The sequence below is a fragment of the Pezoporus occidentalis genome, unplaced genomic scaffold (assembly GCF_034315485.1).
Source record: "Pezoporus occidentalis ecotype Australia unplaced genomic scaffold, CSIRO_AGI_Poc_V1 ctg5, whole genome shotgun sequence".
NCBI classification, from domain to species: Eukaryota; Metazoa; Chordata; class Aves; order Psittaciformes; family Psittacidae; genus Pezoporus; species Pezoporus occidentalis.
Window position 1 is genome coordinate 12,100,221 of NW_026915835.1, and position 15,394 is coordinate 12,115,614.

The following is a 15,394-nucleotide window of genomic DNA, read 5'->3' on the forward strand; positions in this document are numbered from 1 at the left end:
CCATTTTAGCGCAAAACCCCATAGACCCATCCTATTGGCAGATGGTAGCTTCCCATAGCAGTTCACTTTTCTCCAGACTACTGTACAGGCTACCAGCTTCATTAGAATCACCAACTTATGTTTAATCACTTATGTTAAAACCTGCCTTGCAGTCTGCCCTAATCTTTCCTCTGCCACTACCACAAACACACAGTACTATGTTCCCGTACACTAGCACTGGAAAAGCTCAACTGTTGTGTAAGAAAGGTCGAGGAGACAGTGTTTTTCCAAACTCATTCAAATATGCTCCCAGACTTTCTATACAAAGCACTTGGAGTTCTCCTGTCTTCTGTATTTTAGGGGAATACAATGGCTCTTAAATGCTGTTTAGTCTTTGCATTAGCATGGAAAGGAGGAGACAACAGTTTGATGACAATCTTAGGAAAGAAAACAATATTCTACTTCAGAATATTTGCTCCTTGCTCTTTCCTGTTGCTTTGCTTTATAACAGGAAGAAGAAAGCTGAAATATTTAACAACAGAATTATGCAGTCGAACACTGAAAACCTACAGACTTTTTTGAGGGTCTGTCACCCAGGGACAGGGGGGACAGGGACCTGAATACATAAATTTGAATCAGTTTGTGTCAATAAGTTTAGTTATTTGGTTTGGGTTTGAGTTTTATTTTGTTTGATTGTTTTTCTTAAAAATCCACAGTTTTAAGCACTACCAGTAATTTCTGGGGGCTCTCTCTTCTCACCAACAAAGCAGGGCACTGAGCAGCGAATACCCATCCTGCAATACAGGCTTGAGATGTTTTTGAAGTTGGCAACAATGCCTCTCAAACGAAAGATCCACAGAACAGTGCTAAGCATATGGATTATGACTACCCTAAAAACATAAGAACTGTGGCACAAACTGTAGCTAGGTTCAAAGCAAATATACACAAGCCTACCAATATAGCCTGCTTGGCAGCACAGAATCCGGAAAGCATTAGGTTTTACAGCTCTGCCCTGCCACAGCCAAACTGCTGCTGGAGTCCAAGAGACTGCATCTTAAAATAGCTCAGGAATGTTTATTTTACATCGCAAACTGGGCATACCTACACATATCAATACTAAAATATGTAAAGAGGTTCATAAAAACATGGTTTCTTTATACACCACATTATAAGTCTTTCAATTATGCATGGTCAGATTTATCAATAGGTCAGATGTAACATTTTCTGGTAGTACAAAGACTGGGCTGATTTCATAATAAGCTCCCATTTTGATAAAAGTGCAGCCGCAGCTACCATTGCATACCCAAGGCTGTCAGCTGCTTTAACTTTTATTGATCTAATACTATTCACTCTCAAGCTAGTCAATGGATCAACAAATTATGCTTTCAGCTAGCTAGAAGAGTGATTTTTAAGTTTAGCTGAAAAAAGTGAGCAGCAGTTAGCACAGCCATCAGGAACAAACATTTTTCAGAACAGAAACCAACTTCTTTTAAAGTGTCAGTGCTTTAAAGTAAAAATGTAGTAGCCAAAATCTCCTGTGTCTCACGTTATTAAACTGTCTGTAGCAACTAAGTCACTGGCACCTGGAACTTCAACTGCTTGATACGTCCTTTATCAAATATCCAATGGACTATTTTACTGTTGTACACACCCACACATATTACGGTTTTCTTCTTCTCTGATCAGATGCTGCTATTTTCTTCTCCTGAGGAACAAAACGCTACAGGAAATATGCTAAAGCCACATGCAGGCTAAAGCCACATGCAGACTAAAGCCACATGCAAGATCAGCCAGTAGTTTAAACCCTACTCTGAAAAGGATGTTTGGGTTTTGTCATCAGCTTTGTTCCTGACTCAATACATTACATGTTTACTGGAGAACCAAGTGTCTTGACAATTAGAAATGCAAGAGTTACAATCAAATACAGAGACCAAACATGCTGTCAGTCTGCATGTGTGAACTCATCCATCTGGATCTTTTCCTATTTGTTATTGATATATGCATCAGCAGAGTAGCAGGATATGGCTATGTATCAGCAGAAAGTATGCATTTCCTATTGCGTATTTCCACATTCACAACTGAGGTCTCACACCTGAGAAGACGTAACCACTGAGGCTCATCTTACACAGCAGAATAACAGACAGAATAACAGACATTTAGGAAATACCTCAGACATTCTCCGACAGAAAGGTTAGGATCGTTAATAAATACTTACCAGAGACTCACTTGCACACTGGAACACATAGCAAACATACTGGTTTAACCCAGCTTCAACAGATTCCCGGCAAATGAAACCAAAGTGATCGACGTGTTTTATACCCTGAAAGAGTTTAAAAACAGCATTAGTGGACTATTTTCTAAATAGTTTTAGTTTCCAACGTGATCCTAAAAATAGTTATCAGACTCTAACACTTACCAACAGAAAAACTTGAGAAATTAAAAATGCATACTCCTAATTATGTATTTTACAACAGTTATCCTTAAAATTGCTCTTGATATTTAAAAGTTACATAAAACTCTTTCCACAATCAAAATAAAAGTTATATGCCAATATACCTGGGCCTGAATGTCTTCCATTAAGCCAACTGGATTTTCAGGGAAGTGAAGTAAAGAGTCCTAGACTGTATTTGGAATGGCCTCTACAGTAAAAACTTGATGTAATGAGCCCACACTAAAACATGGGACTGCAGCAGTGTCAAAGTAGCAACAGATCTTTGTCTTCCTGTAATACAAGTTAGGACTACACCAAAAAGAGCAGGGAAGGAGTGGTGACATGCAGAATTCCAACCAAATTCTTAGATAAATTCTTTGAGACTAACATACCAGAAGCTTCAAGACTTACTACACATTACTACTGATGTTTTCTTTCAAGATCCTAGTCTAACTGCTTGACAGGGAACGTTGCCTTGCTAAAAACAGCACTGAGAAGATCAAAGAGAGCTGCTTCCTAAGAAGCATTATAATCCCAGTCCCAATTCATGGAACATGACTCACTATTGTTAAAGCTTTTGCCAATGTTTTTATCATCTGAGTATGGGAATAGCAGATTTTCTCCAAAAGAAAGCCTAATCCCTCAAGTTCAAATACAACAGAAACTTGGTTGCTTGGATCCATCTCCAAAGAAAACACCTGTACCAGGGAGGAGGCAAAACAACTTGTTTGTCACTACAGAAAACACTCTAGACAAAATTGGTAATGCAGTACGTGACAGACTGAACATATTGTCGTGGCATGCTGTAGTTTTTAAAAACAAAATTCCAAAAGTCACATTTATGCTACTTAAACAAAACAAAGATGCAGACAGCATCCAAGATGGCATAAATTTCATTTGTTTACCATAGTCCACTCTAATCCTGACTTAACTGAATAGTTTTCCTGTGACACGAGTCTTCAAAAAAGTACAGTTGTATACACAAATGTTGATCTATAGAACAGTGAACTGTTCCCTCTGATTTGTAAGGAAGCCATATTTAATAAAGGTGGGTCAGTGAGATGGCAGTTCCCTCGCTGCTGACACTGCCTGAACAAGTCTACTCCTGTCTGACTTCTCAGTCTCTGTGGAATATTTGAGGGGGAGATGGACTTGCTACTTGCACTACTGAAGTGTAAGTAACACAGTATGTTCCTCAATTAACTCCACCACATTTCTTTCAGAGGGTGGCTGGACTTGGCATGCCAAAAAAGCAAAGTGCTTTTTTGTTCAGGGTTCCTTCAAGGTCAGCAAGGCTGCAGCAAGAAAACCTGTACAGCTGCTTGACACCTGAGCTTAGACAGCACACACAGGGTTTATCATCAATTACAGTTGCGGCTTTGACAATTATATGGAGTGCAGATAATGAATTGAATGCAACAGATCAACCATTCTTAAGCTATAGAATAAAAATACCTTTATTAGACCAAACTAAAAGAATCCAGAATGCTAGCTGAACAGAACATCTCCTTTTCATTGTTTGTAAAGCTTACAAGAACAAACATTCCTAAGTTGCAGTCTCACAATACGCAGTAAATCACTGCTCTATAATCCGTAACAGAGAAGCCCTGTGGCTAGCACCAAGTTCTTAAAAGAAGTACTGATGAGGCTTATGCAATCAAATCCTTACTCTGGAACGAATTAATGTTTCATTTCTATTGAATATGTTAAAAAAAAAAAACAACAAAACAACTTCTCTAAAGTAGCCGTTTTGTATTAAGAAAAAAATAAACCAACCCCCCTGCAGTATTGTTAGTGCCTGTTTGATTTATTCAAGTGTGCAGAATAACAAAAGCTTTGCTTCAAATGAAAGTGAAGAGGTGGAGTGAAAAACTCCACCCCCGAAGCCCAACACACAGCATTACCTAACACCATGTACTGTACACAGTTATTTTACTGAAGAAAAGTCAGGGCTTGAAGGTCTGCCATGGTCTTGCTGGTCTCCACCTCACTTTAAATTCAGCAGAACAAAGGCTGTACCTGCTTAGGACTGTTTTGTTGACTATTACCAATATGGATATGCAACCCAGGAGCTCAGCATGTAAAGCTGAAGTGTCAATTTTATTCAGTTCAGGACACCAAATGGGAGAAGACTCAGGCTGTCTGCAAATTTTGTTTTCCATACCACTATTTTAAGAATCTCTTTGATCTGTATTTATTATAAAGCTGTTAATACATCATTGTTGGATTATACTGTCCCATTCTATACTTGCATTTGCCTTTTTTCTCTACCGGGAATAATACAAATTGTAGTTAAACAGCAGAGTCAGCTTAAGGGCCTAGACCTTTAGTTGGTAGCTCAAGACTCCACTTGAGTTACAAGAACTGACCACTTCTTACTTTGTATTAGCACTGACACCATAGTCATGCAAGAGCAGATTTGCTATCAGCATTAAAATGAAAGCACTGAGGGGTGAAATACAGGTTTATAGCATGCCAGGAGGAGTATTTTAAACTAGAATAACAATGTTTAAGGAGGCCTGAAGTGATGTATGTGCATGGTGAATGAAAAAAGGTAGTAAGACAAGACCTCAAAAGAGAAAGTGCCCAAAGTAAAAGCTGCTGAACAAGATGACAGAATGATGAATCCCTCAGCCCTGGGTTTTAACTTTGCAAGACACATCTATTTATTACTTAACATAGGTAGGTTCACCTATTGCCATATTCTCCAGAAGAAAGGATGCAACTGAACTGCTGTTTTTCTGGAGGGCTGGTCCAATGCTTCTCTCCTTTCATTCCAGAGACTTTCAGGAGCTTAGCTGCTCAGAAACAGCATACTCAGGGCATCCTAAATGGAGATTAAACTACTTCCAAAATCATATCCAATGCCCTCCCAAAGCAGAATAGTTTATACGTTGTTTTCTGACCGATGATCAAAGCTGCCACTACCACAGCTCAGACTGGTTATTTTGCATACATCTTTTCTGTCCTTAAGCTTCTGGGGAATGACAGAGAGTTATTTTTGTGCAGTATCTACTTGAAACTGCTACCAGATGAGTGAAAGCCCTGATCTGAATAATAACTCGTACTCTTGTAAATGTAAATCAGTACTTCAAGTCTGCTGCAAGTGTTCATGAAGCAATCACAGTTTCACAATTTCTTTCAGCTGTACTCCCCAGATAAGCTGATGCATCAAACTTCATGCAGGATTTCTAGATACATTAGTCACAATTGCTCAAAATCCTTACCCCCTCTTTATCTCTTTTACAGCAATTTACTTTCATTCAGAGTCATTTAGGTAGGATAAACTGTTTAAAAATGGCCTTTGAGGCTGAATAAAGGAAAACAGCAAAGAATGCTGAAAAAGAATTCTGAATTTCTTTTTCTTCAGCTATGTATAGACCAACAAGACAATCCAGCTGACGAACAAATAAACTGCTTTTCTCCTGATGATCTACACGTTGCTTCATATTAATGCTTACCTGAGAACATGAGGAGATATCTTTAAAATTCTTTTCAAGCACAACAGATTTGGTGTCTGGACTGATGAGGTTAACTTCAAACCTTCCAACCTAGGTAGGAGGGATAAGGAGGGGAGAAAAATAAGTTTAATTTATCACCACCTTGGAGGCACCACACTAACAGCAGCAAAAATGTCACAAATCTAACCATTTCTTGTTTACATAAGAGTACCTTTGGCACAACAGCTTACTCAGTAGGAATGAGGGTGCCATAATTCATCCTGTGTTGAGTAAGAATATTTCAGCAAGACCAGCTGAATAGGAAAGAGGCTCGGAAAGAAGACAGCTTCCCTACCCCTCTCTTTTCTTTTGGAGTTAGTTTGGTCCAAAGATCATATGTTTGACAGACAATACTAAAACCTTTACTAAACAATGTGGCTAAAGTAAAAGTTGCAATAAAAAACAGAATTTGAAGATATTTTTTTTTTTTTAAACTATACCATAGATCAGCTGAGAAACTATCCTGATCTTTTGGTTTTGTATCAATTCTGGATGAAAAAGAGTAGTTTCTGCAGCAAGCTATCTTTCAGCTTTCCCAAACTGTTTCTCAGGCATATGGAACTTGTTCCATAGACTTCAGGGAGTTTCTCAGCTAAATCCTTTTCATTACTAGTGATCTCTGTGGCTTTCAAAAGGGCAATGCATTTTCACTTCAGTTAGCATTTTTCCAAAAGACTAAAAGGCAAGAATGATCTTTAAAACAAATGAGAAGACAAAATCCAGGCATTTAGCCCCATTATTTTAAGAAGATCCAAAGATCTTCTCTTTTATGGGTCACCTCCTTCAAGTGTCCTTTTGTTTTCTCAATAGAAGCTCTGATGATGTCAAATGTACTTCAGGCAAGAGAAGAAATAACCATGAGGTCTGAGGGAAGAAAGCTTCTGGGAATAGACATTGAGTACTCATCTGAGAAAGACAAGATGAACAGTACCATAAAGGGGCTGGCTCAAACATAAGGCTGTGAAAGCCTTATGTGAAGTTGTGAGCTTCTTTCTAATGGGACAAAAAAAGAGGATTTGTCCGCATGAAAGTCTTCATTGATTCTCTTTCTGAGTATACTCACTTTTTTCACGTGTCTTAGATCTCACCAGTACAGACAAACCAGAACTGCACATAAAATAATTCTTTCACTAGACATTCTGCTCCTCTAAATAATTACTTCATATGTAATTATTTTTTCTTAAAGTTTACCTGAGATCATGAGTTGAGGCGACTTCCTTAAGAAAGTGGAGCTACTTGTGTTCCAAGCATTTATGAACAGATACATATTTATGACTAATCATGAGACCGTACTGAAGCCTCATTACTTATCTCACAAAACCTGTCTCAGCTTCAAACTGCATGGGGAAGGATAAAGTGCAAAACCAACATAAAATTGTGCATCCGAGTACACACCTGGAACAGCATTGTCCTGTTCTTCTCAGAATCGGAAGGCTGAACATGACTGGGTGCACTTGCGTGTCTCCTGCGTGGCTGTGTTTTCAAGTTTGTGTCATGAACCCTTCTTTGCATAACTGCAGTGACACTGCTGCACCGGGAACGAAACTCTTGCTGCTCATCAAAGCCAGAGTCCTCTAAAATTCGCTCTGGAAAGGAGCCACGAGTGCTGGCCAGGTTGGCCAAGCTGGTCTGGCTGCCGACTGTAAACATCACAGCATGCCCTCCAGTGTTATTTGGGCTGTCCAGCTCCTCAAATGGGCTACCCAATGGAGAAGCCGGAGCATTTCCTTCACACAGGGGTAAGTCCAAACTTGACTCGTTATTTCGCTGCTCGTTTAACAGTTTCAGGCGCTGGCGCTCATGAAGGCTGAATTTCTCAATGCAATCATCAATTAGTGAGGAGGGAGCTTTCTTGTGAGCCACTGTGACCTTTCCACAGTATAAGACCTCAAATTTTTGAGAGTCATAGAAGGCATCTTCACTATCCTTACTTGGTTTGGCATCTTCTTTCAGTGCTGCTTTGGAGACTTGTCTTATGCTGCTGATGACATCAGGAACCTAAAGGACAATACCAGAAGTCTGGTTAGCAGCCACAAGTAAGATAGCACACGCAGTGATACATCAAACATTGCTTACTGTAAATATTCACACAAGTTACTTCTTCAGTCGGCTACCACTAGTTTCTTGGCTGAAAATATAAAAATAGTAAATTCTAAATTCTGTATAGAAAATTTATGCATGGGAAGCAAAGCAAATGATTCCTTAATTCTTTACTAGAACCTGTTTCAGAACACAGGGTTTTAAATTACCAGAAGGTCTACTGATAAATGTTCCCAACTGAGACTGCCTTCTCTTTTGTGTAGCCCTCTTCCCACACCAGCATCTCTTGCTGACGTATTTTGCACAGAGTCATCGCTATTTCTTTGGATTTCTTTTGCAGAGCCAGATATTCCATTCTTAGCTGTGGAAACAGTTCTGTGAAAGAGAGATCAGCAATCCCACCAGTTTCAATTGACAGTTCTGGAATACAGGCAGCAAGCATACGGAAATTATACCAAAGGACCATGTATAACTGAATTAGCTTCATTTATTACCTGCTACAAAACCCTCACCCCATCTACCCTACTGACACAGTTCACTTCCCTACTGTCTTGGTCATCATTCAGTGTAGCAGCACACCCAAATCTCTGTTCTCCTCCATCAGTCTTACCTACAGATTCCTATTATACCCTGTAAGGTCAAACTGCACACCTCCAGTAGAAACTCATGATTTCAGCCCTGTCTTTTAAGGCTATGTGGTTCTTCCTCCATTTTATCCCAATCACCTTGGGAGGGTCAACCTTCAGTATTAACATACTTAATATGTGAGCTCCTTTTTCATTTTGCCTTCACTAAACAACATATTTTGCCTTCCTTTACCAACTTTACTGACTGCAGATCAGAGTAATTCCAGTTGCTCTTTTGACAGTACCTACCTCTGTTTAACCAAACCCCTTTCTCACCAGGTTTCATCTTCTCTGGAAGGATAATGAATGACATCACATTACATGCATTGGTGAAGTTATTAGTGACAATGAGATCCAGAGAGAATAACTATCTGATGTTTTTTGTAAGAGAAACTCAACACTCGCTGAATCCAATGCAATCAATCAACAACTTCTGTATTCCACACAGCTTCCCACCATATCTGTATTTGATAATTTGTTTCGAAGTATTTTTTTATTAAGAAAAGATAACACTGAAGCCACACTTTAGTAAATAATCCATGATCCCTACAGTATCTCTTACTTTCAGTCACATGATACCAGCTGAAACTTGCTAATGAGGCAGTGATCTCATATACCAATACTTTTGCATGTCACAGTGGAAAATTACCTCATCTTAATCCCCATCTCTTGTTATACCCTCCTTATCCATTGGGCATTCAGCTCAAATCTGCTTATAGTACATTTATTGAAAAATGAAGTTCAATTACCCTAAGATCTACTGACCGTTTGGCTTTCATCCCTATAGATGTCATCATCAGCTCAGTTTTCAGAGAGGCTAACAGTTAGTCTTGATAGGACACAGATAGCAGACTGTATTTAATCTTCACTCATTCTCGCTACCAGGCTGCTGCCCTACGACCACCCGCAGTGAGCTTCCTCCCAGCCATTCCAGCTCAGCTGAACATGGATAATTCTCACTTACTTTATAATGTTGGTTCATATCCCAAGATGCAGCTCTTTTCCCAATGATCAGTCCTCTTATTCTTTCTATGGTCTGTGCTAAAGAAGCTCTAGATTTTAAACTCCTTAGCTCTCTATCTTAGCAAAATTCACAAGCTAGCTGTGTTTTAACTGAGATTTCCCTTTTTAGATCCAGAACCTGCTGCAGAACAATCCAGTTACATTTCTATTTGAAGTACAGTGACATACAAAAATTCTATTTATAATGCACAAATTCTACATGTAATCAATTAGAATAAACAATGTCAGCTGTTTAATTTGGATTTTTTAAAAAGTGTACTATCACTTCCCTGCCAATAACTGGGTTCTGCCAGGCACGTCTAAGATAAAATACTAGTGAAGGAAATCTTAAATCTTTTCAATAATGCCCAATAGTCTCTTAACACATCCTATACCCCCGCCAGCAGATCTCCAAACAGTCTAGAGAAAAGACACTATCAAGTATACCACAACAGGATTCCCTACCCATCCCCTCCTCTGTCACAGATCTCCCCCACAAACATACGTACAGTTTTAAGTAATTGCAACTCCATATAAGAAAACCTCACAGCCCACCACCCTGCTGTTTATCACTTGATTTTCATCTTTTCCAGACTGTGCATGCTTTTCAGACACTACTATTTGAGCCACAATTACTATTTCACAATCCCTGCGCAGCTTTTGCTTCTACCTCCCACATAAACCACTACAGTATTTTCACTTCAGCCCAGAAGGATCCTAACATAAGAGCAGAGGTTTCAGCTCATACTGCCCAACCAATCCTTATGTTCCCTGCTTTGTTTAGGTAGCCTCTTTTACAGGCTGTATTATATTTTTTTTTTACACCCTCATCAGTATTCATTTTTTCCTGTTGTTCTACCTATCCACAGAATGAAAATGACAAATCAAGTTGAAAAACTGAGAACCATTTAATCTCTGTAGTTATGAATAATTTTCTTGTACACACATGGAGAAGAAAACAATGTAATACAGGGATATCACAATCGATAAGAAACATCAGTCAGTTCAGAACCAGTTCCAGATGCTTGTTAGCTTTTTCATGGATCCTCTAGATAGTATGGTGTGTAAAATAGCCTCAAGTATAAGATGCAAGACAGATACTAACATTGCTTGGCAATTAGTCATACACAAGGATTTATTGGTCTTTGGTGTACAGGAATATCTGTATACCAGCGATGGTGTGCCCAGTGATTGACAATGTGCCAGCTTGTACTTCTAGACCTCACCATCTTCATCCATAACTGGGATCAAGTGGAGTCTCAACAACAGTTTGAACTATATTTTCCTGACATGCAAGACACAGGAAAAGTTACACAATTCTCAAGCATAGCAACCATCCCAATGTGGTTTTACGTATTTCTTTGGCATATATCCTTGGGTTTTGACATTTTGCTCCTTTGTATATCAAGAAGCCCCAGTCACAAAAGTTTCCTCATCAAAGTTGTATAACTTTTTTTAGATTTGGATATTAGCTGTTAATGTTGAAAGTGTGGGGCAAAGTTAGACCAGACAGTAAGCACAATGGAAATTTAAAATACTGAACGGACAGGATGAAGTTCCTTAACCAGTTTTAGAAAACAGTTTAGTAATATTAAGAAGACAGACTCCTGAAACATTCAAAACTTACTAATGTGTTTTCACATTAATACAGCACACAATGCTTTCTCTAATACACCAGCATCATTATGCATGCTGAAGTCTGTCAGGTATTAATAAATTGATACCAAACAAAATTAATGTGAGAGCTTCAGGTGAGCTTTCTTCCCCTCCAGGATGTCAAGGACTGTACATGCCTGTCAGGAAGCAACAGTGACATGTGAACTTTAAGATCCTTGAAACAGCGCTCATAGGAACTCCTAAATCTCTGAATAAAGCCAAGACAACTCAGAAAAGCAGCTCCTTCTTCGTGGTCTGTATCAAACTTCCCACAAATGCAAAAGACAAGGATAGACAGTGGATACTGTAAGTACAAGACTAGATGTGTGATATTACTGTTTCTCCTCATTGTGAGGAACACTCCAAAACTTGGGGGGAACATAACCAGGGGAGGAACAAGCCATCCAAAAAAAAAAAAAAAAAACAAAAACCCCAACCCCCTTCTAACTCACTCCCCCCAAAACTACACTAACAAAATCAACCAACCAATACTGCAAATTAAGTGGCAAGTAAGAAGAGCTCCACCATGACATTAAAGAGGCACTACTTCATTCCAGGGAAACATGATCCATCTAATAAGTCTAATTAAAGGGAAAAAAAAAAAAACAAACAAAAACCACCAAGAAACCCAAACCAACACTTGGGAATCCAAATCAAGTTTATTGTTCATATTTGAGTAGCCTAAGATTGTATGAATCATTCTTCACCCAATTAAATCTCATTCAATATGTGGTGACTCAATAAGTAAAGAGAGCTGTACTCACACCAGAAAAGATGGCACTGGTCAAGTTCTGCACTACGTACAGTAAGATACAGCTCTGAATATACAATGTCAGATGTAAATCATGACAGGTGTTATTCTGTCACAACCTCCGTTTTCTACAAACGGAGCAGACATTTGATAAGCTAAAACTAATGACAGCATCGATATTAGCAAAATAGTCCCCCAAGCTATTCCATTTGCACACTCCCTTTGCCCCTGCTCCTCCAAGATCTTGGCTATACACCTTCTGAGCTACTGCTCTGTATCATCCACTTGGCCAGCTTGTGTAGAATAAGGCTGCAGCACTTAGCCCTGGCTCAAAGACAGATATATTAATACCCTAGATTTGTTAATTCCAGCTCCGCAGTTCACAGGCTCCATCCAGTACTGTCCTTTTATGACTGGACCTAGAACAGGGTCAATACATAATGGACAGCAAACACCTTCCTCGTCCATAAATAGTACATTATCCATGCGAATAGTACTGCCAAGAACCGTTCTACCACACATCAAGAAACTTCACTGTGTTCAACACAGAAATGTATTCTGACACTGGAAACATCAGTTTAACTGATGTAACTAATCCAAGCTCTTTCATCTGACTTGACTAAAACCAAAGCGAGAAACCAAGGAGAGGACTAGAGGAAAATAAGTAGCACCAAATGAAAGCTTTCTTCTCAGGTTTTCTCATATCATGCAACAAGTTTTTTGTTATAATTCATTCCAACTTTATTAACCCCGCCTTAACCCCCCCCCCCCCAAAACAACTTCAGTTGTGAGGTGTTTATCGCCAGTATCCTGAAGTTCCAAAACAGAGAGGCTATCAAGCCTACTAAATTACGCATGCTGCAGCGTAACACCAGAACAGTTTGTCACAACTCTAGAGTAGGCAGAGTATCTCCATGGTCATACTCCACACTTTCTTTAATAGAAGTGACAGAAGTTGAAGCATTCAAAAAAAAACCCAAAACTTCCCTCTGAATTTACAACAGCCTCCAGTGAACAAAGGTGGAGCTCCCCTTTTTGCTGGAAGGATAGCATTCAAATGCTCCTGTGGTAATTACCAAGCACTGCTTTCAAGTTTAACCCAGACTTGGAACTTGCGGCAAAGAATGAAATTCACTTGCTGTATATCATTATTTCCACAGGTGGACATAATTTTACTATGCAGAGAAGCTACAGCTCTTGTTAGTTTGTTTCTAGCTTCCACATGGAAAATTTCAGTCTGGAATTTATTAACAAAGCAAAGTCCCTCTTCATATTATAAGGCTTATAAATATTAGTATGATTGTGAAGAACTAATCTAACAAACAAGCCTGACAAATCTGGCTACTTAATGGCAGCAGCTCTAGCAAGGCCATTATTTTCAAAGCAAGTAAGAAGCTCAGACCCTCTCACTCATTCACCATGCAAGGTGCAGTGTCAGACTCCTTCCACCACACAGACGTGAGATGAATGAACTCCACATGCACGTTAGGAGCAGTCAGTACCTTCTCGTGTGATTTCCAGTTCAGAAGCACAGGCATGTCCAAGCAAAACAGTCACCGAACTTCAATGTCATGAACATGAGGACTCAGAAACAGATTCCTGGGATAAACAAGTGCAGAAAGATCCCCTTTTCACAAAGGGCTGGTGGTGGTGTAGCATTTCCTCAGGGTCAGCTCATGATATCACAGCAACCGTTATACTTCAGGAGCCAAGTATTTCAGGCTGGAAGCTCCCACGCTGCCTTGGGTTTGAATAACGAGACCCACTCATGATCCAGCTATGGATACTTAAAAACAAACAACGGAGGAACAGGATGCTGTCCAGAAATCAACTCCCTGCTCCTTGCTGATTACTGGAAGAATCTGACATCTATCAGTTAGAAACCAGCCCAATGTGAGACAAAATTAGGAGCAATTGGACATGACTCCTTTCATTTAGCATCCAGCTGTATATCCACAAGACTGCTTAGATATTAACAGCCACAGCAGTGACACACAACGGAGACAAAATAAGTCACATATCACATCCTGTTACATATCAGGCACTCGACACCGAGGCAAGGTTCTTATCTTACAGAAAAACACACTCAAATGCCAGCCCAAGCACAGATACCAATAACTCTTCTCAACCAGAAAGAAGGGTGGGAGAGGGAAAATATTGTTTTTTTTTTAACTGCTATAAACATTTTTACTGCCATCCAGCTAGTACAGTACTGATCATCCAAACCTTTTATACTTCTAAATCTACAGCAGTCTGCTGCTTCACACACTGGTGACAGTGCTCCACTCAACAGTCTTCATCATTAAAAATGCATCTTTCCAATAAAGAGATGAAAGACCAGCCCACAGTGATACAATTTATGCAGTCACACAAACAGTTTGTTGACTGTTTATGCTGGAGATATTTACAAACTGGAACATAAGAATTTTTCTCCATCAGCTGACTTAGTGCTGCAGGAATACTGACCACCTTCAGTTGTACAGAAATCAGGAGGATTTGTAGCCAAGAGAAATGCTATCACAAAGGGAAAAGAATAGCAACTGAACTGCTAAGCATTTCTACAACCCACCTGCACTTAGCGTACTTCTAAAAACACAGTTTAGAAAACACAAAGTCTGGTTCACAGCAGGCAGTAATAAGCACCTGCCATCAACTTCATTCTGCTGCTAGTCTGAGCTAACATAACACAAGCCCAGTAGCAGGAAAGCTGGAACAAAGGAGCTGGCAAAAACAGACCCAGTGAAAGCAGCTTTTAGATCTTCAAGCTGACTGTCACCCCTGGCAGCTACCATTTTCACTTTTCTGCTGTTCCCTACAGGTTCCTGAGTGCAGCCAAAGCTTACAGCAATAGAAAACACATGAGAAACAAGCCAAAAAACCCATTAAAGAACTGCATGTAGAAGTTTTTCTTTCAGGAGAGTCTTCCTCTGATTTGCCTGGCCTGTATTTTTTACCAGGTGACTGGTCAGGACCCAACTATGTTTGTTTCTAAAGAACTACTACAGCGCAATGAACTTACTTTACTCTGACATTCAACCTCATCCTGTATATCAGGGAGATCACATACTCCTGCTGAAGGTAAAGCTAAAGACTACCACTAAACCAGCCTAAAGAGAGACTGATTTTTAGATAGGTAAGCTAAAATAAAATTAATTCTCAAAATAATTCTTAAGACCAACCCAGGAATTACTTGAGCTGTTTAGCTTTGATACAGTCAATAAGCACAAAAAGTCTACCAGAGCCGTACAGCACATGCTTAGAAAAGCTATCACGTTACCCAATTTCTGCTGCAAACTTGCAGGTCACCTGACACATCCTGTGTGATACACACATACACAAGATGCTGCTCTGCCAAATATCTAAATTTAAATAAGCAGTATAATGATAGAAGGTGGATCAAGTTACTTAG

General features: G+C 39.4%; 1 protein-coding gene across 3 annotated transcripts in view; it reads right to left on the reverse strand.

The window, feature by feature from the left end:
* Positions 1 to 15,394, reverse strand: part of TBC1D4 (TBC1 domain family member 4) — a 105,136-nt gene that overhangs the window by 37,231 nt on the left and 52,511 nt on the right. For 2 of the 3 annotated variants that reach the window (XM_062636906.1, XM_062636907.1), the window contains exons 2-4: positions 7,306 to 7,908; positions 5,872 to 5,961; positions 2,195 to 2,299 (exon numbers count right to left, since the gene is read on the reverse strand). In XM_062636906.1, coding sequence (XP_062492890.1) covers positions 2,195 to 2,299; positions 5,872 to 5,961; positions 7,306 to 7,908 — 798 coding nt within the window. Of the gene's footprint in view, positions 1 to 2,194; positions 2,300 to 5,871; positions 5,962 to 7,305; positions 7,909 to 13,487; positions 13,633 to 15,394 lie in introns of those variants that run through there. The other variant, XM_062636909.1, reaches the window with a different exon arrangement.